The sequence below is a fragment of the Pogoniulus pusillus genome, chromosome 10 (assembly GCF_015220805.1).
Source record: "Pogoniulus pusillus isolate bPogPus1 chromosome 10, bPogPus1.pri, whole genome shotgun sequence".
Classification (NCBI taxonomy): domain Eukaryota; kingdom Metazoa; phylum Chordata; class Aves; order Piciformes; family Lybiidae; genus Pogoniulus; species Pogoniulus pusillus.
The window spans coordinates 7,402,911-7,429,031 of NC_087273.1; the positions used below are offsets into that span (position 1 = coordinate 7,402,911).

A 26,121-nucleotide genomic window follows, 5' to 3' on the forward strand; every position below is an offset into this window, starting at 1 on the left:
GACCTCCCACAAACCACTCCCCCCTCACTCCTTGGCACTGCTGGATTGCAGTCAGCTATGCCAGCCACAGGCTCCCCTTTGGCACACGAAGTGCTGCGTGTGGCTTCAGCCAGGACAAGCCCAAGCTGCTTCAGCTGCTCTCTGCCCAGGCTGGGGCTGACAGCTCAGCAGCAGAGGGCTGCTCCTGCCCAGGCACAGCAGGATTAGTGTTATCCATGCACTGATGTTCACCACAGGACAGGAACAGCTGGCAGCTGCACGGAAGACCTTGCAGTGTCAAACCCTCTCCCCGTTAGCTCAGCCTTTTCTGGTCTTTCACTTAATCCAGCAGGGTTTTGCTTTATTCCCCTCCCTCCAGAGATCAAGATTGATCTCGGTCAGCAGGGTATTTAGTAATCAGTTTAATGGGGTTTGCTCTGGCAGGGACTGACCTCTTCCTCCTTCACCTCTCCCAGAGCCATGTCCGATGAGAGGGCAAGGGGCAGTGGGTGCAAGCTGGAGCAAAGGAGGTGCCATGGGAACAGAAGGGAAAGCTTGGCCACTGTGAGGGTGCTGGAGCCTGGGAGCAGGTTGCCCAGAGAGGTTGTGGAGTCTCTTTCTCTGGAGACATTCCAAACCCACCTGGATGTATGCCTGTGTGACCTGCCCTGGCTGACCCCGCTCTGGCAGAGGGCTTGGTCTGGATGATCTCTGGAGGTCCCTTCCAACCGTTACCGCCCTGTGATGCTGTGAATGCTCTTCTGGCAGGCAAGCACTGGGCACAGGACGACCTCGTGTGGCAGATGCTGCTCACAGCTTCACCAGCACCACCACCTTCAGGCACCCACAGCAGCCCCAGCTTTTGCCATCACAGTGTGTTAGGGGTTGGAATAGATGACTGGCCAGGGCTGGGCGCTAGGTTGGACTGGATGAGCTTGGAGGTCTCTTCCAGCCTGGTTGATTCTATGACCTTTGAGTCCAGCTTGAAGTTTGCTCTTGAGTTTCCTTTCCTGCCCTGAGTGCAGCACATGAACTCCAACACGACTGGCATGGAGCTTTTTAAAGCCTCCTGGAAAACAGATTGTATCTCCTGGCCATCAATCTGTGTTTCATCAGGATACCAACACGTCTCAGGGGGAAAAAAAAGAATAATAACTCTAAAGCCAGGGTTGTCTTCACCCAGAGCACTTCAGACACAGGGAGACAGCACTATTTAAAGGTTAAAAAACTGAAGCAAAGAGAGATTTACTCACAGCCAACACAGCAAGTAAAGGGGAGCTGGGACAACAACCTAGGAGTCTTTGCACTCTTCTGGCTCACTGCTTTTTTTATTCACATATCACTGAATTACCTTCAGAACCACTTCCCTGCTCTGTGCTTAACTGTTTGTGGCAAGTTTCTTTCTCCTGTGTCACTTTCATGGCATCAAAAGATTCCTGAGGTCTTTGGTTACTGGGAAAAGGAGAGAATGATGTAGGAAAAGGAGAGGATGATCTGTGTGCATCGTGGTTTCAGACCAGTCCTATCATCACGAGGTCTGATTCATTGAAGGAGAAAAACAACTTTAAAAGCAGAGAAAACTGAGGTCTGCTTACAAAATCAGTTGCTGTTCTAAGAGGTGTTTATATTAAAAGGTTTAAAGATTCACTTCACAGGAAATAGCTCACAGGATGTTAGGGGTTGGAAGGGACCCAAGGACAGCATCGACTCCAACCCCTCTGCCACAGCAGGACAATACTACCTAACACAGAGCACAGAGCAACACATCCAGACAGGCCCTGAAAGGCTCCAGAGAAGGAGACTCCACAAACTCTCTGGGCAGCCTGTTCCAGTGCTCTGTGACCCTCACAGTGAAGAAGTTCCCCCTTGTGTTGAGGCAGAACCTCTTTTGCTGTAACTTACAGCCATTGCTCCTTGTCCTGTCCCAGGGAGCAGTGAGCAGAGCCTGTCCCCCCTCTCCTGGCAGCCCTCAGATACTTATAAACATTTATCAAATCCCCTCTCAGTCTTCTCCAGATTAAACAGCCCCAGGTCCCATCAGCCATGCCCTCCAGTCCCCTCATCATCCTCATAGCCCTCTGCTGGACCCTCCCCAGCAGATCCCTGTCCCTCTTCAACTGGGGAGCCCAAAACTGAAGGCAGCATTCAAGATGAGGTCTCAGCAGGGCAGAGCAGAGGAGGAGGAGAACCTCCCTTTGTCTGCTGGACTCACTCTCCCTAATACCCCCCAGGATCCCATTGGCCTTCTTGGCCACAAGGGCACATTGCTGTGCCATGGTTAATTTGTTCTCCACCAGCACCCCACAGGGCTGCTCTCCAGCAGATCATCTCCCAGCCTGTACTGGGGGAGCTTATTACTCCTCCCCAGCTGCAGGACTCTGCACTTGTCCTTGTTGAACTTCATCTGGTTCCTCTGTGCCCAGCTCTCAGCCTGTCCAGGTCTCTCTCAATGCACACACAGCCAACAACAGCCAAATTGAGGCAAAAGTTAAAAGAAATTAAAAGAAAAGAAAATGCACTCTGCAGTAACCAACTCCAAGGATTGAAAAGTGAGGCAGATATTAAAGGACACAGAAATAAATTAAAAACAATGACAATAAATTAACATCCACTCTGCAAAAATCAACTCCACAGAGGGAAAAGTGAGGCAGACATTGAAAGAAATGAAAAGGAATTGAAAGATACCAAAATCCACTCCACAGAAAACAACTCCACAGAGGGAAAAGTGAGGCAGGCATTGAAAGAAATGGAAAGGAATTAAATGATATTAAAATCCACTCCACAGAAAACAACTCCCAAGATTGTAAACAAATTGAGGCAGACATTAAAAGAGCTTAAAATCCACTGCACAGGAAACAAATCCAAGGACTGAAAACTGAGGCAAATATTGAAAGAAGTGTAAATAAACTGAAAGAATTTAAACTCCTCTAGGCAGAAAGCAGCTCCAAGGGCTGAAAATTAAGGAGAATATTGAAAGAAATGGAAAGGAAATGAAAGAAATTAAAAGAATTTCAACTCCTCTACAGAGGAATCAGCTCCAAGGGTAGAAAATTGAGGAGAATATTGAAAGAAATGGAAAGAAAATGAAAGAAATTGAAAGAATTTAAACTCCTCTACAGAGGAATCAGCTCCAAGGGTTGAAAATTGAGAAGAATACTGAAAGAAATGGAAAGAAATTAAAAGGATTTAAACTCCTCTACACAGAAAACAGCTCCAAGGGTTGAAAATTGAGAAGAATACTGAAAGAAATGGAAAGGAAATGAAAGAAATTAAAAGAATTTCAAATCCTCTACAGAGGAATCAGCTCCAAGGGTTGAAAATTGAGGAGAATATTGGAAGAAATGGAAAGAAAATGAAAGGAATTGAAAGAACTTAAACTCCTCTACACAGAAAACAGCTCCAAGGGTTGAAAGCTGAGGAGAATATTGAAAGAAATGGAAAGGAAATGAAAGAAATTAAAAGAATTTCAACTCCTCTACAGAGGAATCAGCTCCAAGGGTTGAAAATTGAGAAGAATACTGAAAGAAATGGAAAGAAATTAAAAGAATTTCAACTCCTCTACACAGAAAGCAGCTCCAAGGGTTAAAAAAACTGAGGAAAACATTGAAAGAAATGGAAAGGAAATGAAAGGAATTGAAAGAATTTAAACTCCCCTACGCAGAAAACAGCTCCAAGGGTTGCAAACAAACTGAGGTAAATATTAAAAGAGACAAAAGAAATACAAAGAACTCAAAATCTACTCTGTAGGAAAAACAGCTCCAAGGATTCAAAGCCAGTTGAGGCACTGCCCTATTGCACACCAATTCACTGGGGACAGCAGCTCAGGCACTGCCAATAAGGATTTTAATCTGGATCCTAACTGGATCAAAAAAAAACCCAACCCAAACCAACAACAACTTCCCAAAAGCCACAAACTGATTTTGTTTTCCTGCTCGTGGTGATGCTAGATTCAAGCAAGCCAACCTTTCCAGCAGAGCATCTCTTACCCAAGAGGACTCAGCACTCCAAGGCTGCAAGAACAGCATCACTCAACTGCAGAGAGCACTTCAGGAACCTTCCATAGCTCTGGGAGGCAAAAAAAAATCACTCCCAAACCTCAACATAACAAACCATTCCTGTGGCAGCCTGGGGATAGATTGAAGCAAAGAAATACTGACAGCTTTACTGCTGGAGCTGGGAGCCTTGGCAGGAGGGGCTCAGGACATCTCTGCTCCTGGTGGAAGCTGGAGCTGGGAGCCTTGGCAGGAGGGGCTCAGGACATCTCTGCTCCTGGTCGTGCTGGCTCTGTCCTACATAGAGCTTGGAGCACTCAGCCCTCAAAGCCCTGAGAAGCCTGGGTGTGTGGGTGGGTTGGGTTTGCTCTTGTTTTGTGGTCTGTTGGGTTTATTTTTTTCCCTCCACAGCAATTAGAAACATTCTAATAATTGGTCATGACTTTGCTCCTTCAAACCCAAACTTGGCAGCAGGAGGTTTTGTAAAGCTTTCTGGAACGAGCTGCAGATAACCTGCCACAGAATCTGTGTTGTGCTCTGTGCTGGGCTTGAAAAGAAGCCTTCATTAGAACTCAGCCTCGTTTACTCCTTGCACTGAGCACTGTCAATCCCAATTCCTGTAATTAAAGCCACAATTCTGACAGCTCAAACTGCAGGAATAATTGCACTGGTAGCCTAAGTAAGTTGTCACCATTCAGGCTATTGCCAGGAATGTTTTCAAGGTTCCTCTTCTGTGTTTCAAAGTAAATCTGAACTGAATCTTCAGCCATGCCACCTCACTGCATTTCTGGAGCAAAGACCTTAAAAGCTTTCCTTTAACTGGGCAACCTTTGAGGTGCAAACCAAAGATTTTCTACATTCTGGCTGTGTGCTCTGTGCTGTCTCCAGGCCTATCAAGGATAAGAGGATCACTGGGAGCAGTTAGCACAGTCATGTTTAACCAGCGTGAAAGCCTTCTATGAGGACATCAGCAGGTGGGTAGTTGGTGGAGCAGTGCATGTGTTTTTTCTTGACCTCAGGATCCCATCTGACAGCATCCCTGCAGCTGAACTGGGCAAGTGTGGGCCGGATGATCAAGGAGTGAAGTGGATGGGAACTGGATGAAGTCAGAGTTGTGGTCGATGGGACAGAGTCTAGTCAGAGGCCTGTATCTAGTGAGGTCCCTCAGGAGGTGGTACTGGGACCAAGACTACTCAATATATTCATCACTGACCTGGATGAGGACACAGAGGGCACTGGCAGCAAGTTTGATGATGACACCAAACTGGCATTAGTGGCTGACACCCCCTCAGGCTGTGCTGCCATTGAGTCCTGGACAGGTTGGAGAGCTGGGCAAGGAGAAATGGAATGAAATTCAACAAGAACAAGGGTAGAGTCCTGCATCTAGGACCAGTGGGGCTTGGGGACTGACCTGTATAGGTGAAAGAGGCCTGGAGGTCCTGGAGAACAGGATGCCCATGAGCAAGCAATGTGCCTCTGTGGCACAGGGGTTGGACTTGATATTTTGAGGTCACTTGCAACCCCTCCAAGCTGTGATGCTGGGATTCAGAGACATTGTACACCAAGAACACAGCCTCCTAAGTGCACCTCTTGTCCCAGCAACCACCATCATTATTTCTACCAAAACACAAGGAAACTAACACATCCAAGCCCTGAAAAGCTCTTTCTGACAACTTCTATCTTCCAAGACAATTTCGAGCACAAAGGGAAACATTTCCACCCGAGGGAGCAGGTAACACAGGCACCACAGGAAACAACAAAACACTGCACTCAAAAGCCATCATTCAGGAATGCTCCTAGCAGGAGAAACCAGCTCAGAAAACACAGCACTGAATCTGTGCATGCTCCAGAGCTGATGTTTTCTGCAACTGAGGCAAAAAGTGGCTCAATTAACAAGATGCACTACAACAGCAGCTCCTCCACGAAGGTGGAGATGAGAAAGGGCAGCCTGCTGCAACCACTGCAGCTGTCTTCTAGAAGTCATAGAATCAACCAGGTTGGAAGAGACCTCGAAGATCATCCAGTCCAACCTATCCCCCAGCCCTATCCAGAGGATCCAGTAAACAAAAGAAGCTGGGAAAAAAGCAGGAAGCCACCTCTGACATCCCAGTGGGGACTGAGGAAAGGTTTAGGACCACATCCTTTACAGATGGAGGCCATCTGCAGAACTACCTTCATCATTTTCTGGTACCCATCAAGCCAGTGTTCTGCTCTGCAGGAAAAGGGAGCTGACCAACAGCACAAAACAGCTCTGGTTCAGTAGAAGCTTGAACAAAAGCCAAAGCAAACTGAAAATAACCACTCCCCCCCAAAAAAGCCAGCAGTGTGCACTTGCAGCCCAGAAAGCCAACCAGAGCCTGGGCTGCAGCAGGAGAAGTGTGGCCAGCAGGACCAGGGAGGTGATTCTCCTCCTCTGCTCTGCTCTGCTGAGACCCCACCTGGAGTACTGCATCCAGCTCTGGAGCCCCCATTACAAGAGGGATGTGGAAATGCTGGAGCATGTCCAGAGCAGGGCCAGGAGGATGCTCAGAGGGCTGCAGCAGCTCTGCTGTGAGCACAGACTGAAAGAGTTGGGGCTGTGCAGGCTGCAGAAGAGGAGGCTCCCAGGTGACCTTCTTGTGGCCTTCCAGGATCTGAAGGAGACCTAGAAAAGAGCTGGGGAGGGACTTTTTAGGCTCTGAGGGAGTGCCAGGACTAGGGGGAATGGAGCAAAGCTGGAGGTGGGGAGAGTAAGACTGGATGTGAGGAGGAAGTTGTTGAGCATGAGAGTGGTGAGAGCCTGGAATGGGTTGCCCCCATTTTGGCCAGCCTGGTCTAGGGTAGGGTGTCCCTGGGCATGGCAGAGGGGTTGGAACTGGCTGCTCCTTGTGGTCCCTTCCAACCCTGACTGATTCTATGAAAAAAAAACATGCAGAGGAAGAGAGAGATCCTCTCATCCTCCTAGTTTGCAGTGCACAAGGGAACCAGATCTCAAAACTCATTTGGTATCAACAGCAGTGCCAGACTCCAGGCTGCATCAAACTTCCCTCCCCATCAAAAAGGGGCTGTACTTTTTATTTCTTCAGAACAAGGAGGTACCCATTCCAAATTAATTCCACTTAAAATAACCCTCAGGAGGCCTAAAGACTCCCCCCAAACTCAAGTGCATTGGGCATGAAATAAATTAAAAAGCAAGAATTAAAGACTCCAGAACTTCTTGGTCTGACCAGAAACAGGCTCAGCATTTGGCACTTCTCAGAATTCTTGTACCTTCTGGATTTGTTACTGAAGGGAACAGATCTGCTGCTGCATTTAATAAGCAAACTTTGTGAACAGGAAGAATTGTTCCTCAGAATGAAGATCAGGAGGGGTTTTGAGTCCTGCCTCTCCACAGGCCTTCTATAAAAGAAGCTGGGCTCCAGATGTGGACTGCATAGATGTTTGAGACAGTTTGCTTCTGCCTGTGCTTCAAAGAGGATTATAAGGTGCTCAAAAATTCTCTGACCTGCAAAAAAGAAAGAAATGTTGTCAATGAACCTCAGGATCTAGCCACAGAAACAGACAGCAACTGCATTTACCTTGATGTGGCTTTCTGCTGGGCTACAAGCTACAGAAACAGGAGCTCAGGAAAATCATCTTTGGCTCAGCTGTCTCATTTCTTAGCCACCAAGAACTTCTTCAGCAGAGACAGAGAGGCATTGGAATGATGATCATTCACAGAGTCAGATTCCACTGCAAAGGAACCTCAAAGGTCATCCAGTCCAACTCCCCTGCAGCCTGCAAGGACATCCTCCACTAGAGGAGGCTGCCCAGGGCCACACTGGATGCTCCCCTGATCCTAAACTACAACCCTACATCATGAATGATCTTCAAAGCAGGTCTGACCTAAAGAGAAAGAAGTTAATGACCACTTTAGAGAACACCAACCCAGAGCACTGTTGGTGTTTAATGCCCATAAACAACCCAACACATCTAATGAGTCTGTTCCTTGGCGTTTGAGGCTGGCAAATCAAATGATGAACAATACCCAGGCAAAGCCACAGCACTTGAGAGATCACAGAATCATAGAATCAAGCAGGTTGGAAGAGACCTCCAAGCTCATCCAGGCCAACCCATCACCCAGCCCTATCCAGTCAACCAGATCATGGCACTAAGTGCCTCAGCCAGGCTTGGCTTCAACACCTTCAGGGACAGAGACTCCACCACCTCCCTGGGCAGCCCATTCCAATGCCAATCACTCTCTCTGCCAACAACTTCCTCCTAACATCCAGCCTGCACACCCCCTGCCACAACTTGAGACTGTGTCCTCTTGTTCTATTGCTGCCAGCTGAGATACTGCTGAGCTTCATTTCTAGTGTTTGAAGAGTGGCTCAAATGACTACAGCTACCTAAAAACTAAGAGTGAATAAAATTTAACAGTGATTAAAAAAAACCCCAGTGATTAAAAATTAAAGTGAGCATTCTCTGGCCCACAGATTGTTACCCAGAACCTGGAGTGGGAAATCCATGAGATATAAGCACTGAGAACCTCCAGAAGAAAATGTTTCCCCATGAACACAGTCAGACATTGACATCACCTGCCTGGGGAAGCAGTGGGGTCCTCCTACACTGGTCAGGCTGCTGGTCCAGCTCATTTCAAGTGGACTATTGCCTAGAAAGGTAACAGATGATTCCTGGGGTCCCTTCCAAACTGGCAGTCTGGAATTCTGGGATCCTGGCAAGCAGCAGGCTAGCTCACACTTGCAAGTGTGCTCACTTAAGACAGTGCCTTAAGTTCAGATCACTACCCAAGGCAATGTGCTGAGAACACACCTCTGGTCACCTCTACCTTTCCTCTGCCCCCTTGAGTTCCCCTCCCTAAAATCTAAAGAGGAATTACTCAAAGTCTAAGGGTAAGAACAGGTGGGAAGGAGGGCTTGATGCAGCCTGAACTGGGAGCATTTCCTGCCTGGACTACCCCACAGACAAGGCTATGGCATTGCTCCTTTGGCAGGGGCTCTCACACAGTGAATGTTCTGTCCAAATCCCTGATGTGAAATGGAAACGGATCTTGGATCCCACTCTTCCAGCTGTGACCCTTCCCCTCTAGTTCAGGGATCAAGGAGATGGAGAAAGAGGTCAAATCCCTTCATGCAGAGAAGGGAACACCCAGCTGGGCCACTACTCCAGCTGGAAAGGCATCAGGAGAAAGCCTTTGGAGAGCAGCCACAGTAATACTGCCTGGTGAACCTCATCAGGATCGACACTAGGAAGCCTCAGGAGAGGTCTCTGAAAGCATGAGAGGTGGAAGGAAGCAGAGAGGGTTTGGGTGCTCACAGGACTCACTCAAGGCCACAGCACTCAGCCTCATGAAGAGTGCAGCAGTTCTGGGACACACTCAGGGAATGCCAAGCAGGGCTTAGGCTGCTCCCAGCTAACCTGACAGCTACCCAGCAGCCAGCTCCTCTGCAATCTCTGCAGGTGCCCAGCTCAGCCTTATCTCAGGGTGCAGATGGGAAGGGAATTCCTTCCACAGCTGCAATGCTCACTCATCCCAGCCATGAACAGGCTTCAAAAGAACAAATACCAGGAGGGCTGCTTTTAATCAGGTGAACTTCAGCTCTGCCTCTCAGTGGAGAAACTGAGATCAAAGGACAAAGCTGCTTTCCTTGTGAGGTAAACCATTTATCTCCAAAGACCAGAAAAACAAGCAGATAGCATTGCTGAGGTCTGGAACTCATTGCAGCTACTCCAATAAAAGTCAAGTTGTCCTCATCTGAACCCCATCAAGATTCAACCAGCTAATTACCTGAGCAGTTCAAATGTTTGATGGTTTGGCCTAGCTTAAAAATGTATTAAAATATAGCTACTGGAGCTTTTTGTGCTCGGATGACATCTTCTGAACACAAAGAGAAACTTCAGCTTGACTTTTGATATCACATTGTCATGGAAGGCCTAAAGCATGTCCTGGCTTGCACCACCCTTCTGCTGATGGGGGAAGCAAGGGTGGAGGAAAACAAAGGCTTGGGCCATTATGTACCCTCCCAAAGTGATAAACAGGTACCCCCATAGATGTTTAGGTACTTGTTGGTGTCTTGTCCAAATAAGGGTGAGCAAGCCCTGGGTTCACCTAACAGGGTCAGGTTTGCAAATGCCATTCTGATTGGTGAATCTCTGTGGCCAAAGGAGTCATTGCACTCAGGCACATAACACAAACTGAGCTAAGCTGCAAGCATTTGAGCTGCTTCTGCCTCAGTGTGTGCTGCTCTGCCCTCTGTTCTGCTCTGCCTCACTGCTCTTGGACAGTGTGTTCTGCTCTGCCTTGTGCTTCAAACCAGCTTAGCTTCTTTCGGGCTTGAACTACCTGGAAATTTAAGTGCCTCAAGTTTCCCAGGAGAAGGCATTAAGTGCCTCACAACATGGCAAGAAGTGCCACCAACATTGTGCTCTCTGCACACAGAATGAACCAGGTTGGAAGAGACCTCCAAGCTCATCCAGTCCAACCTAGCACCCAGCCCTATGCAGTCAACCAGACCATGGCACTAAGTGCCTCAGCCAGGCTTGGCTTCAACACCTCCAGGGACAGCAACTGCACCACCTCCCTGGGCAGCCCATTCCAATGCCAATCACTCTCTCTGTAGAGAACTTTCTCCTAACATCCAGCCTAGACCTCCCCTGGCACAACTTCACACTGTGTCCCCTTGTTCTGTTGCTCCTTGCCTGGCAGAAGAGACCAACCCCACCTGGCTACAGCCTCCCTTCAGGTAGCTGCAGACAGCAATGAGCTCTGCCCTGAGCCTCCTCTTCTCCAGGCTGCACACCCCCAGCTCCCTCAGCCTCTCCTCACAGGGCTGTGCTCCAGGCCCCTCACCAGCTTCGTTGCCCTTCTCTGGACACCTTCCAGCACCTCAACATCTCTCTTGAATTGAGGGGCCCAGAACTGGACACAGCACTCAAGCTGTGGCCTGAGCAGTGCTGAGCACAGGGGCAGAATAACCTCCCTTGCCCTGTTGGCCACACTGCTCCTGATGCAGGCCAGGATGCCACTGGCTCTCTTGGCCACCTGGGCACACTGCTGCCTCATCTTCAGCTACTCTCTACCAGCACCCCCAGGGCCCTTTCTTCCTGGCTGCTTTCAGCCACTCTGTCCCAGTGCTGTTTGTTGTGGCCAAAGTGTAGAACCCTGCACTTGGCCTTTTAAATCCCATCCCATTGGCCTCTGCCCAGCAGAAAGTGTTCTGCATTGTGTTTTAAGCTCAGTAGAAAGGCAGAATTGTAAAATACTCTCTGAAGTTTCAGACCACTGCTTTGGAGAAGGCTTTTTGAATAACATTTCAATAAACACAACTTTAATTCGATTGAATAAACAAGACTCAAAATCAAGGAGCCTTGCTGCAGGGTAGGAGAGAGTTCATTATCTTGACTTAAATACTTCAGAAGGCTGATTATACAGTGAGGGATATTTTTAGAGCACAGGATCCCTATTTGCACTAGCTGGAGTGACACAGAGGAGAGGATACAGCCCAGAGACTCCTTTGTTTAGATAGAAATAAGCTGCAAAACCTAAAACAGTGCATCAGGAGGTCACAGCTGAACTGCAGGTTCAGTCAAGTCACTCTTCTATGTGCTGTGGGCATGGTAGGGCATTGTGACAGCACAGCTCTGTCAGTGACTAGGCTGGACAACTCCACACCTAATACTGTGCCTCAGGTATCCACACCTAGAATTCACTTATGGAAAACTTATGGTGGGAATAACAAGAACAACCATGGGTTCTAAGCCTAGTCTGACTTCAAAGAGTGCTGCACTTGGAGAGGCAGGAAGTATCCTGAGTTCATTCTGACACACTGGCACCAAGTGATGGGTTTGTTCTGCCTGTGGAATGTTACCTTCTCAATCAGGTCATCACACCTGTCCTTGTTGCCCTGGAAGTCTTCATCAACATCCAGTGTTAAAATAGGTATTCTTTGGAGATACTCCACATCTGTTCTGTTGGGACAGGAGCAAAGGCAACATTAGGTGGAAACTCAGACATGATTCCAGTCTCTGTCAGTAATTTCATCGTTAAGAATCCCATGAGAGCTGCAGATATCAATCACAGACATGAATTTAGGATAGAAAGCAGCTTGAACTCCCAGTGTGGCTCCCAGGAGCTATTACTGATTCTTGAACATGCTGTTCCCACAGCAACACACATTATATGGCCTAAGGGTTAGGCTGGAGATCAGCAACACTTTGCTGCAAGAGTGGTCAGGGATTGGAACAGACTGCCCAGGGAGGTGGTGGAGTCCCCATCCCTGGAGGGGTTCAAGGAAAGCATGGCCATGGCTCTTGGGAACACAGTTTGGTGGCCAGGGTGGTACTGAGCTGATGGTTGGACTTTTCAGGTAGTGGAGTCCTCATCCCTGGAGGGGTTCAAGGAAAGCATGGCCATGGCTCTTGGGGACACAGTTTGGTGGCCACTGTGGTATTGGGCTGATAGTTGGATTTTTCAGGTGGTAGAGTCCCCATTCCTGGAGGGCTTCAAGAAAAGCATGGCCATGGCTCTTGGGAACACAGTTTGGTGGCCAAGGTGGTACTGGGCTGATGGTTGGACTTTTTAGGTAGTGGAGTCCTCATCCCTGGAGGGGTTCAAGGAAAGCATGGCCATGGCTCTTGGGGATACAGTTTGGTGGCCAGGGTGGTACTGAGCTGATGGTTGGACTTTTCCAGGCCAAACAATTCTATGATTGTAAATTCATCTGAGTATTAAAATCAGCTCAGCTGAAGCCTCAGCTACTCAGAGCTCTAGGAGGAGAGCTGAAGGCATGTGGCATGTCCTAGCAATAATGAACATGCTGTAAAGCCAATGCTACTAAGGAAACATTCCTGGAGTTTCCATCTGACAGGAAAAGCTGAGGTTTTGCTGGTGGGAAAAAGCATTAGGGAACATCCTCACAGAGTCACCTCGAAGCAAACCTTACCGCAGCCCCCTGTGCTGGAGCCAACTTTCATGTTTGGAGTGAAGCTTCTCCAAATACTCAATGGGAATCTCTTGCTCCTCTTCTCTTCCACGCAGGTACATCCTGTTTAAGCATTTCTAAAGGTAAAAGAGATTGAAAAGGAAAGATGAAAAACCACAATTGGTTCTTCCTCCAAACCTAGAAAAGGAGTCAAGTTTGGTGAAGCTTTTTTAGCCAACCCTTCCTGCTGTGCTTGATGAATATTCAGGTGCTGTCTTATCATGCCATGGAACCCCCCAGATTGCACACAGGGGACCCAAGGAAATGCAGCCCAGTTGCTCCACCAGAAGGCTAAGCTCTTTATTAAAGGGGGTACCAGTGCATTGCACCAAAAGAGCACAGAAATACCCACCTGGCAGGCAAGCATTTCAACACCTGATGATGTATTGCTGGCTCTTAGAAACCCACTTTTTAAGTGTAATAAATCAATTGTTCCTGTCCTGAAGGCATCCAAAGCCTCAATAACAAGCCAACCAAAGCTGTTTACAACTGGTGGATTTGTAATTTAAATCTGGGTTTGTGACCAGAAGAGGCAAAAGAAAGCCCTCAGAGGAAGTCTCAGCATGTTACAGTGCAGTTGTTGACACCAATAACAAAGCTGAAAGCATCAGAGTGGTGAGGAAGGAAGCATGGACGTGACCTGCAAGCTAATTACTGCAATTAGAGCTCTCCTATGTTTTCCTCCTGCTCCTGTACACCCAGATCTATTCATGATGTTGCTCTCTCCTTTTCAAAGAGCAGAGATGCTCAAAGATCAAAGCACTGTCAGAAAGCCTTTGGCTTTCTGCTCTGCTATTGTTGTGCCTTGGTTTTGTAATTAGAAAAGCCTCCTCATCCCCTCTCAGTTACAAAGCACACAGCCTACATTGTGGAGGAGATTCTTTAAGTGTTTCCAGGCTGTTATTAGTCATAACCCAACTATTGCAGTCTTCAGGGGGTTACTGCAAACTGAGCTGAGCACCAGCCACCGGGGCTATTAGGGAGATCAAGGCCAGCTCAAGACTCTGAGACTGCAGCTCTCAATTGTTCTTTTGCCTGAGCTGCTCCAAGCAATCCACTACACAAAGGTACAGTGATATGCAGTGACACAGCAGTGTCACCTCACTGAAGCTCACTGCACAGAAGAGGTCGGGTTGGAAGGGATCTCTCAAAGATCATCTGCTCCAACCTCTCCACCACAGGCAGGGACACCTCCCACTAGCCCAGGGTGTGCAAGGCCTCATCCAACCTGGCCTTGAACATTCCCAGGGAGGAGGCAGCCACAGCCTCCCTTGGCAGCCTATTCCAGAGTCTCACCAGCCTCACAGTGAAGAACTTCCTCCTTACATCCAGTCCAACTCTGCTCTCCCTCAGCTTCAAACCACTCCACCTTGTGCTGTCTCTAGACACCCAGATGAGCAGTCCCTCTGCAGCCCTCCTGCAGGCTCCCTTCAGTATGTCACTCTTTTAGCAGAAGAAAGGTCTGCAACACTAACAATTCCAAAGATCCCACTTAGAGGCAAAGCACAATAGGACTGCTCTCATCATCTGTCCTGTCTATGTTTTATTCCTCACCTGGGGAGTGGCTCTGAGATAAATGATTCCATCCAGTGCCAGGCTCTGCCCAAACTGCTTGTTCAGCCAGTCGTGCCACTGCTGGTAGATGGCCCACTCGGCTGCATTCAGGCACCCAGACTCATACAGGCTGCTTGCAAAGATGTATCTGCCAACAGAGGTGGGGTGTAGGCACAAATCAGCTGGAGCACAGCAATCACAGAGTGGTAGGGGTTGGAAGAGACCTCCAGAGAACATCCAGTCCAACCCTCCTGCCAGGACAGGTCACACCAGAACACATCCAGGTGGCTTTGGAATGTCTCCAGAGAAAGAGACTCCACAACCTCTCTGGGCAGCCTGTTCCAGGGCTCCAGCACCCTCACAGTGACAAAACTTTCCCTTCTGCTCCTGTGGCACCTCCTCTGCTCCAGCTGGCACCCATTACCCCTTGTCCTGTCACTGGACATCCCTGAGCAGAGCCTGGTTCTGTCCTCCTGACACTGCCCTGCACATCTTTATCAGCATGAATGAGGTCACCCTCAGGCTCCTCTGCTCCAAGCTCCAAACCCCAGCTCCCTCAGTCTGTCCTCAGAGAGAGATGTTCCACTGCCTTCAGCAGCTTTGTGGTTCTACTCTGAACTTTCAGAGGTCTTTTCCAACCAGACTGATCCTCTGATCCTGTATCAAAACGATGACAAAATGAGGTACAATACTCAGTCCTGCTCTGCTTTTTACTTACTCCTGCACTCGACTTCAAAGAACTTTGATCTTCACTTGAGGGAAGTCTGCTCTGCCCTCTGCTGTCTTGCTGAGACCATACCTAGAATATCATGTCCATTTTTGGGCTCCCTAGTTCAAGAGAATCTGCTGGAGAAAGTCCAGCAGAGGCTACAAAGATGCTGAAGGAACTGGAACATCCTTTTGATGAGGAAAGTTTGAGACACTTGGGGATGGTTAATGTGGAGAAGGCCGAGATAAGACCTTATCAATGTCTATAAACAGCTGCAGAATGGGCATCGAGAAGAGGTCAGGCACTTTTTGGTGGTCCCAGTGATAGGACAGTGGGTACAAGCTGGAAGTTCTCAACGTGTGGAGAAAGTGCTTTGCTGTGAGGGTGCTGGAGGCCTGGAGCAGGATGCCCAGAGACTGTGGAGCCTCCTTCTCTGCAGACTTCCAAAGCCCAGCTGGCCAGGCTCCCGTGCGACCTGCCCTAGGCGATGCTGCTCCAGCAGGGGTTGGAGGGATGCTCTCCAGAGGCAGCTGCACGCTGCGGGGTGACTGATAGATAGTAGCTGAAGATGAGGCAGCAGTGTGCCCAGGTGGCCAAGAGAGCCAATGGCATCCTGGCCTGCATCAGGAGCAGTGTGGCCAGCAGGACAAGGGAGGTTATTCTTCCCCTGTACTCAGCACTGCTCAAGCCACAGCTTGAGTGCTGTGCCCAGTTCTGGGCTCCTCAATTCAAGAGATGTTGAGGTGCTGGAAGGTGTCCATAGGAGGGCAACAAAGCCGGTGAGGGGCCTGGAGCACAAACCCTATGAGGAGAGGCTGAGGGAGCTGGGGGTGTGCAGCCTGCAGAAGAAGAGGCTCAGGGGTGACCTCATTGCTGCCTACAACTACCTGAAGGGAGGCTGTAGCCAGGTGGGGTTGGTCTCTTCTCCCAGGCAACCAGCAATAGAACAAGGGGACACAGTCTCAAGTTGTGCCGAGGAATCACAGTATCACAGTATCACCAAGGTTGGAAGAGACCTCACAGATCAAGTCCAACCCTTTACCACAGAGCTCAAGGCCAGACCATGGCACCAAGTGCCACGTCCAATCCTGCCTTGAACAGCCCCAGGGACGACGACTCCACCACCTCCCCGGGCAGCCCATTCCAGTGTCCAATGACTCTCTCAGTGAAGAACTTTCTCCTCACCTCCAGCCTAAATCTCCCCTGGCGCAGCCTGAGGCTGTGTCCTCTTGTTCTGGTGCTGGCCACCTGAGAGAAGAGAGCAACCTCCTCCTGGCCACAACCACCCCTCAGGTAGTTGTAGACAGCAATAAGGTCACCCCTGAGCCTCCTCTTCTCCAGGCTAACCAATCCCAGCTCCCTCAGCCTCTCCTCGTAGGGCTGTGCTCAAGGCCTCTCCCCAGCCTCGTCGCCCTTCTCTGGACACGCTCAAGCATCTCAGTGTCCCTCCTAAACTGGGGGGCCCAGAACTGAACACAGCACTCAAGGGGTGGAATGGATGTTAGGAAGAAGTTCTTCCTAGAGAGAGTGATTGGCATTGGAATGGGCAGCTCAGGGAGGTGGTGGAGTCACCATCCGTGGAGGTGTTGAAGCCAAGCCTGGCTGAGGCACTTAGTGCCATGGTCTGGTTGACTGGGCAGGGCTGGGTGCTAGGTTGGGCTGGCTGAGCTTGGAGGTCTCTTCCAGCCTGGCCGATTCTGTGCCTGCACGCACCTGTCGCTGTAGACGGAGCGGTCGAAGAAGAGGACAGGGCTGCGCAGGCGGCCGAGGCTGCCCTGCAGGGCGGCCAGCTGGGCGCGGGTCCTGCTGAGGCAGGCGTACTGCTGGAAGGTGAAGGCCCAGCGCTCCGGCCTCTCGTACAGCAGCCGCAGCACGTTGCCGCCGCTCTTCTGCGACTCGGTCAGCTCCTGCTCAACACACACACACACACACCTGCTGAGACACTGCGTGACCGAGGGAAACCGCAACTGCTCTGCTCCCTAGAGGTAATCAAGGGTCTCTGCATCACGTTCTTATCCCCTCCCACTTGCTCACTAAGCTGTCTTGACATCAATCCATATATTGTTTTGCTTGTTTTGCTCCTACTCTCTTCAATCTTGAGAAGAGAAGGCTCAGAGGACATCTTATTACACCATTCCAGCACATAAAGGGTGGGTACCAGGAGGATGCAAACTCCCTTTTCACAAGATGCACCAGGAGTGTAGAAGAGAAGGGGTGATGGGGACAAGTCACTGCTGGGGAGGTGCCCATTAGGACTCCAGAAGAACATCTAACACCATAAGCACAGTCAGACATTGGAATCATCTGCCAGGGGAAGCAGAGTCCCCTACACCAATCAGTTTTAAGCCTCAGGTTGACAGGCTGCTGGGACAGCTCATTTCAACTAGACTGTGACCTAGAAAGGTTTGACCAGATGGTACTTGGGGTCCCTTTCAACCTGGTACTCTGAGACTCTCCTCTGCTCTGCTGGGGGGGCTCAGCTGGTGCTTGTGTGGGTCCTTAGCTGCTGCCTGGGGTCATCACACACACCACACTGAAGTAAAAGTCCATCACTTGAAGGTCATATCCCTTAAACCACCTCATTAACCCAGTTCTTAGAAGAAAAGACTTCAGTCTGGGTTTACTTCATATCATGAAGAAAGAACTAAAGAAGAGAGCTCTCCAACTCTGACAAAATGTAGCAGAGAGGAAGTTAGGAACAAGACATTGCCATTAAAAGTTGACATTTGATTGACCATAATATCTCTACTTTATTACCAGGTCTAGAAAGAACAATCTTCTACAGTTCACCAAAAGCTGCTTTTGATGACTTTGGCCATGAGGTAGCAGCTGGATTGCCAACAGAACTGCAGGTAGCTGACAGAAAAAAAGAGCCCTGTCTATGATTCAGCAGTGGTTCATTATTTCCTGGACACCTTAGAGGAGACCTTCCAAGAAAACAAAGAGCCCTGTCTATGATTCAGCAGTGGTTCATTATTTCCTGGACATCTTAGAGGAGACCTTCCAGGACACCTGGGCAACCCTCTGCTCTCACTTGGTTAGCTCACCACAGCTAACAGAGACTTTTCCCTCTCTTTTTCCACCTCTTGCTTTAATCAGTAAACTAGAAGAGGCTTTTGCTGCTTTGATCATCTCCAACCTGATGCTGGGTGAGGGTTATTCTACCAACCACTAAGAGAAGTGGGAAACAGGACCTGGAATGCTGTGCAAAACTGCTGCTATCTGTCAAGCACGGTGGAAATCAGAAGAACATTTGGCTGGGATTGTTCTCTTGCCTGCAAAGTTTCATTTCTGCTGCCTTACCTCATGATCCTCTTCAGAGTTCTGCTGAACATTGCACCACCTGGCCAAAGGCTCTGGAACAACCTCCCACTCCTCATCAGCTTGCTTGAGAAGACTCACAAAGGTCGATTTCCCTGCGGCTGCAGAAGCATTTGGGGAGAAAAACAGTGAAAACCCCACAGCACAACTCACTGAAGTGTAGTTAGTGTCAACTAACTGAAGCACAGTTAGTGACAACTAACTGTTGTTAGTCACACTGACAGCATGTCCAGAATCTCCACATGCTGCTCAGAGTTTGTGACTGGACAGGTATGGGACAGCTGAAGCAAGTGGTAACATGAGCTACAACTAAAATGAAAGGTTAAGTTGTGACATCCAAAATCTCACACTACATAGCAGCATAGAATCACAGAATGAACCAGGTTGTAAGAGACCTCCAAGCTCATCCAGTCCAACCTAGCACCCAGCCCTGCCCAGTCAACCAGACCATGGCACTAAATGCCTCAGCCAGGCTTTGCTTCAACACCTCCAGGGACAGCAACTCCACCACCTCCCTGGACAGCCCATTCCAATGCCAATCACTCTCTCTGACAACAACTTCCTCCTAACATCCAGCCTAGACCTCCCCTGCCACAGCTTGTGGCTGTGTCCCCTTCTTCTGTTGCTGGTTGCCTGGAAGAAGAGACCAATCCCACCTGGCTACAGCCTCCCTTCAGGTAGCTGTAGGCAGCAATGAGCTCTGCCCTGAGCCTCCTCTTCTCCAGGCTGCACACCCCCAACTCCCTCAGCCTCTCCTCACAGGGCTGTGCTCCAGGCCCCTCCCCAGCTTTGTTGCCCTTCTCTGGACACCTTCCAGCACCTCAACATCTCTCTTGAATTGAGGGGCCCAGAACTGGACACAGCACTCAACCTGTGGCCTGACCAGTGTTGAGTACAGGGGCAGAATAACCTCCCTTGTCCTGCTGGCCACACCATTCCTGATGCAGGCCAGGATGCCATTGGCTCTCTTGGCCACCTGGACACTCTGCTGCCTCATCTTCAGCTACTCTCTACCAGGACCCCCAGGTCCCTTTCTTCCTGGCTGCTTTCCAGGCACTCAGTCCCCAGAGTTGGGAGTTGTTTCACCCAGGGAGAAGAAGTCTCAGGAGAGACCTTTTCTTTCTCTACAACTTCAAATGAAAGGTTAAGTTATGACATATAAAATCTCACACTACATACCAGCATGCTATGGAAATGGGAGTTGTTTCACCTGGGGAGAAGAAGGCTCAGGAAAGACCTTATCTTTCTCTACAACTTCAAATGAAAGGTTAAGTTATGACATATAAAATCTCACACTACATACCAGCATGCTATGGAATTGGGAGTTGTTTCACCTGGGGAGAAGAAGGCTCAGGAGAGACCTTATCTTCCTCTATAACTTCAGTTGTAGAAAGAGACACTTCAGTGAGTTAGTGACTCAAATGCTGTTCTTGAACTGCCACACAACTCTGGTCTCAAGGCCCATGAAGGAGGCTCCCACACCCATACACTTTTGATGTGGTGACAAGGATGGCTCTGAGGTTATCGTGTGCCAGAGATCATCAAAAGGTGTTCAAGGCCAGGTTGGAGGAGGCCTTGTGCAACCTGTTCTAGTGAGAGGTGTCCCTGCCTATGGCAGGGGGTTGGAACTGGATGATCCTCGAGGTGCCTTCCAACCTAAACCATTCTATGCTGAACAGAGCAGGTGAGCTCATCTTTGTCATGTTGTACCTCACGACACTAAGAGCTGACTTCACCAGAACGATGAGATGGCTCAGCCCAAATCAGTTAGCTAAGTTCCAGGATGTTATGGTTGCCATTAGAACCCCAAGTTTTGGAGACACTCAGCATGAAGTGGCAGTTGTCCTTCACTGCTTTAGGAAGGAAAACCAGGAAAGGAAGCAATGACAACAGTAAATGCCAAGGGAAAGCAAAGAGTGAGGAAAGAAAGGGTAAGAGACAAGTGAGGGTTTCAAGTCCCTTCCAATCCAAACCATTCTATGATTCCATTCTTACAGCACAGGAATCATTCATCTGCTGCAGGAAAAGAGAAGTCTCATCCAGGACTCCGATGCCTGTTTCACAAGGTGAGTAAGTTAAGGAGTGCAAGAGAAAGCTTTTCCCTTCCACAGATTCACAGACTGGTTTTGGTTGGAAAGACCTTTAAAGGTTGTCCAGCCCAACTCCCCTGCAGCATCCTCAGCTAGATCTGGATTGCTCAGAGCTTCCTCCCCTAAGTCTCATCGCTTTTATCGCATTCATTATGGCGCCAGCATGAAGCTTGTGCCGTTATTAGTTGGCTTGCTCACCCAGCACCGCTCACCTAGCTGCTTTCCACCTCCTAACCCCATGAAAAGCCTTTTAAACAGGTCAAGGCAAGAGAAATCTTTGTGGCAGTGCCCAGATCGCCAGGGCAGGAGGGACCCAGAATCGTTTAGATTGGAAAAGACTGACAACGTCGAGTCCGGCCAGCACTGCCAGGTCACCACCCAACCGCAGCTCCACGGCTTGGAAACGCCTCCAGGGATGGGGACTCCCCTGGGCAGTCTGCACCAGGGCTCGGCAGCCCTTGTGGGGAAGAAACTGTTCGCGTCCAACCCAAGCCTTCCCCGGGGCAACCTGAGGCCGTTTCCCCTCGCCCTATCGCTTGTCACTGGGGACAAGAGGCGGAACGCGACCCGGCCTCGGCCTCCTGTGAGTGCGGCGCTGCCTCTGACCACCGGCCCCTGCCGAGCCCGCCTCTCTCTGCCCCCGTCCTTCGGCCTCCCGGTGCGGCGACAGCCCCGACCTACCGATATTGCCCTCCACGGCGATCTTCTTGATCCGGCTCTGCTGCAGCCCGCGCGTCTGCGGCGCCGCCATGGCGGAGGCGAGGCCCAGGGAGCGGCGCTGGCAGCGGCACCGGAGCGGACGGGGCCGAGGCTGACAGCGGGGCCGGAGCGGAGAGGGCCGGAGCGGACGGGGCCGAGGCTGGCAGCGGGGCCGGTGCGGAGGGGGCCGGTGCAGACGGGGCCGAGGCTGGCAGCGGGGCCGGAGCGGAGGGGGCCGGAGCGGACGGGGCCGAGGCTGGCAGCGGGGCCGGAGCGGACGGGGCCGAGGCTGGCAGCGGGGCCGGAGCGGAGGGGGCCGAAGCGGACGGGGCCGAGGCTGGCAGCGGGGCCGGAGCGGAGGGGGCCGGAGCGGACGGGGCCGAGGCTGGCAGCGGGGCCGAGGCTGGCAGCGGGGCCGGAGCGGAGCGGAGGGGGCCGGGGCTGGCAGCGGGGCCGGTGCGGAGGGGACGGGGCCGGGGCTGGCAGCGGGGCCGGTGCGGAGGGGACGGGGCCGGGGCTGGCAGCGGGGCCGGTGCGGAGGGGACGGGGCCGGGGCTGGCAGCGGGGCCGGTGCGGAGGGGACGGGGCCGGGGCTGGCAGCGGGGCCGGAGCCGACAGCCGCACGCGCAGCCGCTAACGGCCGCAAGGCGCGCGCCGGGCCCCGCCCCTTCGAATTTGGCGCGCGCGGAGGGCTCCTCCGGCGCCGCCTGTTGTCGCCAGGAGCGCGACGGCCCGCGCAGCGAGTACGGGTGGCCGAGAGGGCCAGAAAGCGGTGAAGCGAAGTGAGGCGGCAGGCCGGGCGGCGGAGCGTGGCACAGCCGCTGCAGGCAGAGCTGGCGGAAGCAGCTCGCACCGAGGCGCCGGAGCGGCACCGCTGCCTCGAGTGGCTCAGTTCTCAGCGCCACCTCGGTTCCCACTGCCGGTGTTCCCCTGGCCCCGAGCCTAAAGGTTCCCCGCAGCCCAAAGGCTACAAGGAAGAGTGGGGAGCTTGAACGCCTCTCCTGCGAAGAAAAGCTGAGCGACCTGGGGCCGGTTAAAGACTGAGAGGGGAAATCTTATCAACGTCTGTAAAGGGGTGGGGGGCACACAGGGGCCAGGCTCTACTCAGGGCTGCCCACTGATAGGACAACAGCTGAAACAGAGCAGGTTCCACCTCAAGAGGAGGAGAAACTTCCCTGCTGTAAGGCTGCTGGAGCCCTGGAGCAGGCTGCCCAGACAGGCTGTGGAGGCTCCTTCGCAGGAGACTTTCAAGACTCACCTGATGTGTGTGAGCTGCCCTGGGTGCTCCTGCTTTGGCAGAAGGGTTGGACTCTTACCTCCAGAGATGCTTTCCACTCCCTGCTCTTCTGTGACTGCACTTCACAAAGCAATTACAGAAAGCTGATTTACTGTGAGGGGCACAGCACTAGAGCAAGCTGCCCAGAGAGGTTGTGGAGGCTCCTTCTCAGGAGACTTTCAAGACCCACCTGATGTGTGTGAGCTGCCCTGGGTGCTCCTGCTTTGGCAGAAGGGTTGGACTCTTACCTCCAGAGGTGCTTTACAGTCCCTGCTCTTCTATGACTGCACTTCACAAAGCAATTACAGAAAGCTGATTTACTGTAAGGGGCACAGCACTGGAGCAGGCTGCCCAGAGAGGCTGTGGAAGCTCCTTCACTGGAGACTTTCAAGACTCACCTGATGTGTGTGAGCTGCCCTGGGTGCTCCTGCTTTGGCAGAAGGGTTGGACTCTCATTGCCAGAGGTGCTTTCTACTCCCTGCTCTTCTGTGACTGCACTTCACAAAGCAATTACAGAAAGCTGATTTACTGTAAGGGGCACAGCACTGGAGCAGGCTGCCCAGACAGGTTGTGGAGTCTCCTTCACTGGAGACTTTCAAGGCCTGTCTGGATGTGTTCCTCTGTGATTTGTGATAGTATTGTCCTGCTCTGGCAAGGGGGTTGGACTCGATGGGTCCCTCCCTACCCTTAACATCCCGTGGATCTGGCTGTCCGAGGGTGGTGACAAAACCCCCTACACCTTCTAGAAGCAGGAGACAATTCAGCACCAAAACTGCAGAAGGCAATGAAGACAATGCTGGTCAAACATAGCTATTTATTTTTCTCTTATAAACAGCCTTCAGTTTCTTATTGAAAAACAAAAAAACAACCCTAGCATTTAAATAGTCTGTCCCCTGACATACAACAATCTGGATACAGTATTTACAACTCTCAAATAAACATGGATGCAGATTTCCCCCACCCCCCACCCCAAGACATTCAACTCCCTTTTCTTTCCTTCTCTTTTTCAGCCAAAGCTCTCTTCTCCTTTGGAACTAAACCATCCTCCATCAGTGGCTACAAACCGAAGCAATATTGGCACAGTTAGCTTACAGGGAGGGTTTCTCACCTTGCTCTTCATTACCTTTTGACACCTGGTTTATACCTTTTACACCTCGTTTTCTCCCATCTAGGGTTCTAAAGGAGGAGGAAAGGTTAAAGTGTTGCTCCTGTGATAGCTTTGCCATTTTTGCCTTCAAATAAAAATGGCCTTTTGTGTGGGTTGTTTCGTTTCCCTCCTTTCATTGAAACCCTTTATTGCCTTCTTTCATTGCACATCCAACTACTCCGCTCCTAGGTAGCAACAGCAACCACCGTGGGTAGTAAAACAGCCACGGAAATAAACCCTTCCACCCCCTCCCCACCCACCCTCACCCACAGGGCTCTGAAAAAATGTCAGAAGTTGCAAACGTACAAAAATAATGAGCATAGTTTAGTGGCTATAAAAAATTAATTCATTTTCCCCTAAAAAATACAATACTCTATGAAACAATTTGGGGGGCTGGGAGGGGGGGGAGGAGTTGGTTCTTTGAGTGACAAAAGGAGGTTGTTGGATGGTTTAAGCTAAGCTGCAATCCTCACCTGGTTCAGAGGAGATTGGAAGAGAAGCAGGGAAGGGGGAAAAAAGGCAACCCAGAAGGTTTAAGCCTTTGAAAGACTCAAGGTGAGGTAAAGAGAAAGGATACCCAGGGAGAGACAGCAGGGAACTGGTAGTGGGTTTAGTAGTGCAGTGTGGGAAAAGAAGACTGATACCAGCAGTGGAGGAAAGCAGGGGGGAAGCCACCTCAGTGAGTGAGTGCAGGAAAGGGGGGAGGGAAAACCACCTCAGTGAGCCAGTGGAGGAAAGCAGAGGGAAACCACCTCAGTGAGCCAGTGGAGGAAAGCAGAGGGAAACCACCTCAGTGAGCCAGTGGAGGAAAGCAGGGGGGAAACCACCTCAGTGAGCCAGTGGAGGAAAGCAGGGGAGAAACCACCTCAGTGAGCCAGTGGAGGAAAGCAGGGGGGAAACCACCTCAGTGAGCCAGTGGAGGAAAGCAGGGGGGAAACCACCTCAGTGAGCCAGTGGAGGAAAGCAGGGGGAAACCACCTCAGTGAGCCAGTGGAGGAAAGCAGGGGGGAAACCAGCTCAGTGAGCCAGTGGAGGAAAGCAGGGGGGAAACCAGCTCAGTGAGCCAGTGGAGGAAAGCAGGGGAGAAACCACCTCAGTGAGCCAGTGGAGGAAAGCAGGGGGAAACCAGCTCAGTGAGCCAGTGGAGGAAAGCAGGGGGGAAACCACCTCAGTGAGCCAGTGGAGGAAAGCAGGGGGGAAACCACCTCAGTGAGCCAGTGGAGGAAAGCAGGGGGGAAACCACCTCAGTGAGCCAGTGGAGGAAAGCAGGGGGGAAACCACCTCAGAGAGCCAGTGGAGGAAAGCAGGGGGGAAACCACCTCAGTGAGCCAGTGGAGGAAAGCAGGGGGGAAACCACCTCAGTGAGCCAGTGGAGGAAAGCAGGGGGGAAACCACCTCAGTGAGCCAGTGGAGGAAAGCAGGGGGGAGACCAGCTCAGCAAACAAGGAAGAGGGGGAGGAACCAGCTCAGCGAACAAGCGATCGAGTGGAGGAAAGGAGGGGGAACGACGCCAGTGGAGGGAAGTTCAGTGTAAGAGCGACTCTTTGGGTGGGAGCAAAGGAAAAGAGCCTGCTGGTGCCACAGACAGCCCATCTAGAGGGGGGTGGTTTATGTACCCAGCGCTCTGGCAGGCAGGGAGATGAGGAGAGGGTAGCAAGAAGAAAACCAAACAACCCCAACTATCCAAAAAGGATGTGTTGATGGTAAAACTGTGCCTGGTTATGCCAGAGAAAAAGGGCGGGGGGGGGGGGGGGGGGGGCAAGAAGCAGAAAGGAACAATCTGAAAGGTAAGTAAAAGTCCATAGCAGCAAATAGGTCTCCTTACCTGTTGCATGAGTGTCAGGGAGACTGGGGGGAGTGTTGAGTTGCTAACTACTGAGGAAGATCAGAGCTCCTCCAGAGAGTAAGGTCAAAGCAAAAGTTCAAAGCTCTACATTGCATAGTAAGCAGTAAAAGAAACTCGATGCTTGCAGCTGGGCCAGCAGCCCCTTGCAACCTGTGTTCTCCCTTCCTTTGCCACTCAGCTACCCGCCAGCAGCAGAACGGGGCGCTGCTGTTGGCTGTGTGCGTGATCCTGGATCCCTGCCGTGGATCTGAAAGCCTGTCCCTGCAAGCATCCTTGCATCCACACCAGCTGCACGGCGCCGGCGTCCAGCCCAGCGGCTCAAGGTAGTTACCACCCAACTGACTGCCATGCTCTAACCTGCTGGGAGCTGCCAAACGCCACTAACCAGAGCGTTGCAGGTCCCTGCTGCACCAAAAGGGATCGGTCAGCACCGGTGGCCCAGCCTGGTGGAATCCTACCAGCACCTCCTGCAAAGCTGGAAGTCTTTGCTTGCTTCCCAGCCCTGATGGCGCAAGAGGGTCCCACTGTAACGTCAGGTTTGCTCAGGG

The 26,121-nt window shown here is 51.1% G+C and overlaps 1 protein-coding gene and 1 long non-coding RNA gene across 2 annotated transcripts; both read right to left on the reverse strand.

The window, feature by feature from the left end:
• Positions 1-6,983: 6,983 nt before the first annotated feature.
• On the reverse strand, positions 6,984-21,431 carry DCK (deoxycytidine kinase). The gene is made up of 7 exons (XM_064150396.1): positions 21,287-21,431; positions 18,498-18,616; positions 16,908-17,101; positions 14,486-14,633; positions 12,893-13,008; positions 11,819-11,918; positions 6,984-7,455 (listed from the first exon to the last, which is right to left on the reverse strand). Exons 1-7 carry the CDS (start codon positions 21,354-21,356, stop codon positions 7,429-7,431), a joined length of 774 nt encoding a protein of 257 aa, XP_064006466.1. The 5' UTR covers positions 21,357-21,431; the 3' UTR covers positions 6,984-7,428.
• Positions 21,432-23,377: 1,946 nt separating this feature from the next.
• LOC135178651 (uncharacterized) lies at positions 23,378-25,473 on the reverse strand. The gene is made up of 2 exons (XR_010303665.1): positions 24,517-25,473; positions 23,378-24,442 (listed from the first exon to the last, which is right to left on the reverse strand). It is a non-coding gene; the product is annotated as an uncharacterized LOC135178651 (long non-coding RNA).
• Between the last annotated feature and the right edge of the window lie 648 nt (positions 25,474-26,121).

Bases quoted from the DNA above. Each gene is read 5' to 3' on its own strand.
- DCK (XM_064150396.1), bottom strand. From the start codon at position 21,356: ATGGCGGCGCCGCAGACGCGCGGGCTGCAGCAGAGCCGGATCAAGAAG. The intron at 14,634-16,907 runs GTGCGTGCAGGC...CTCTGTTGGCAG, and splicing joins CGCTCCGTCTACAGCGACAG to ATACATCTTTGCAAGCAGCC. The intron at 11,919-12,892 runs GTAAGGTTTGCT...CTGTCCCAACAG, and splicing joins CTCCAGCACAGGGGGCTGCG to AACAGATGTGGAGTATCTCC.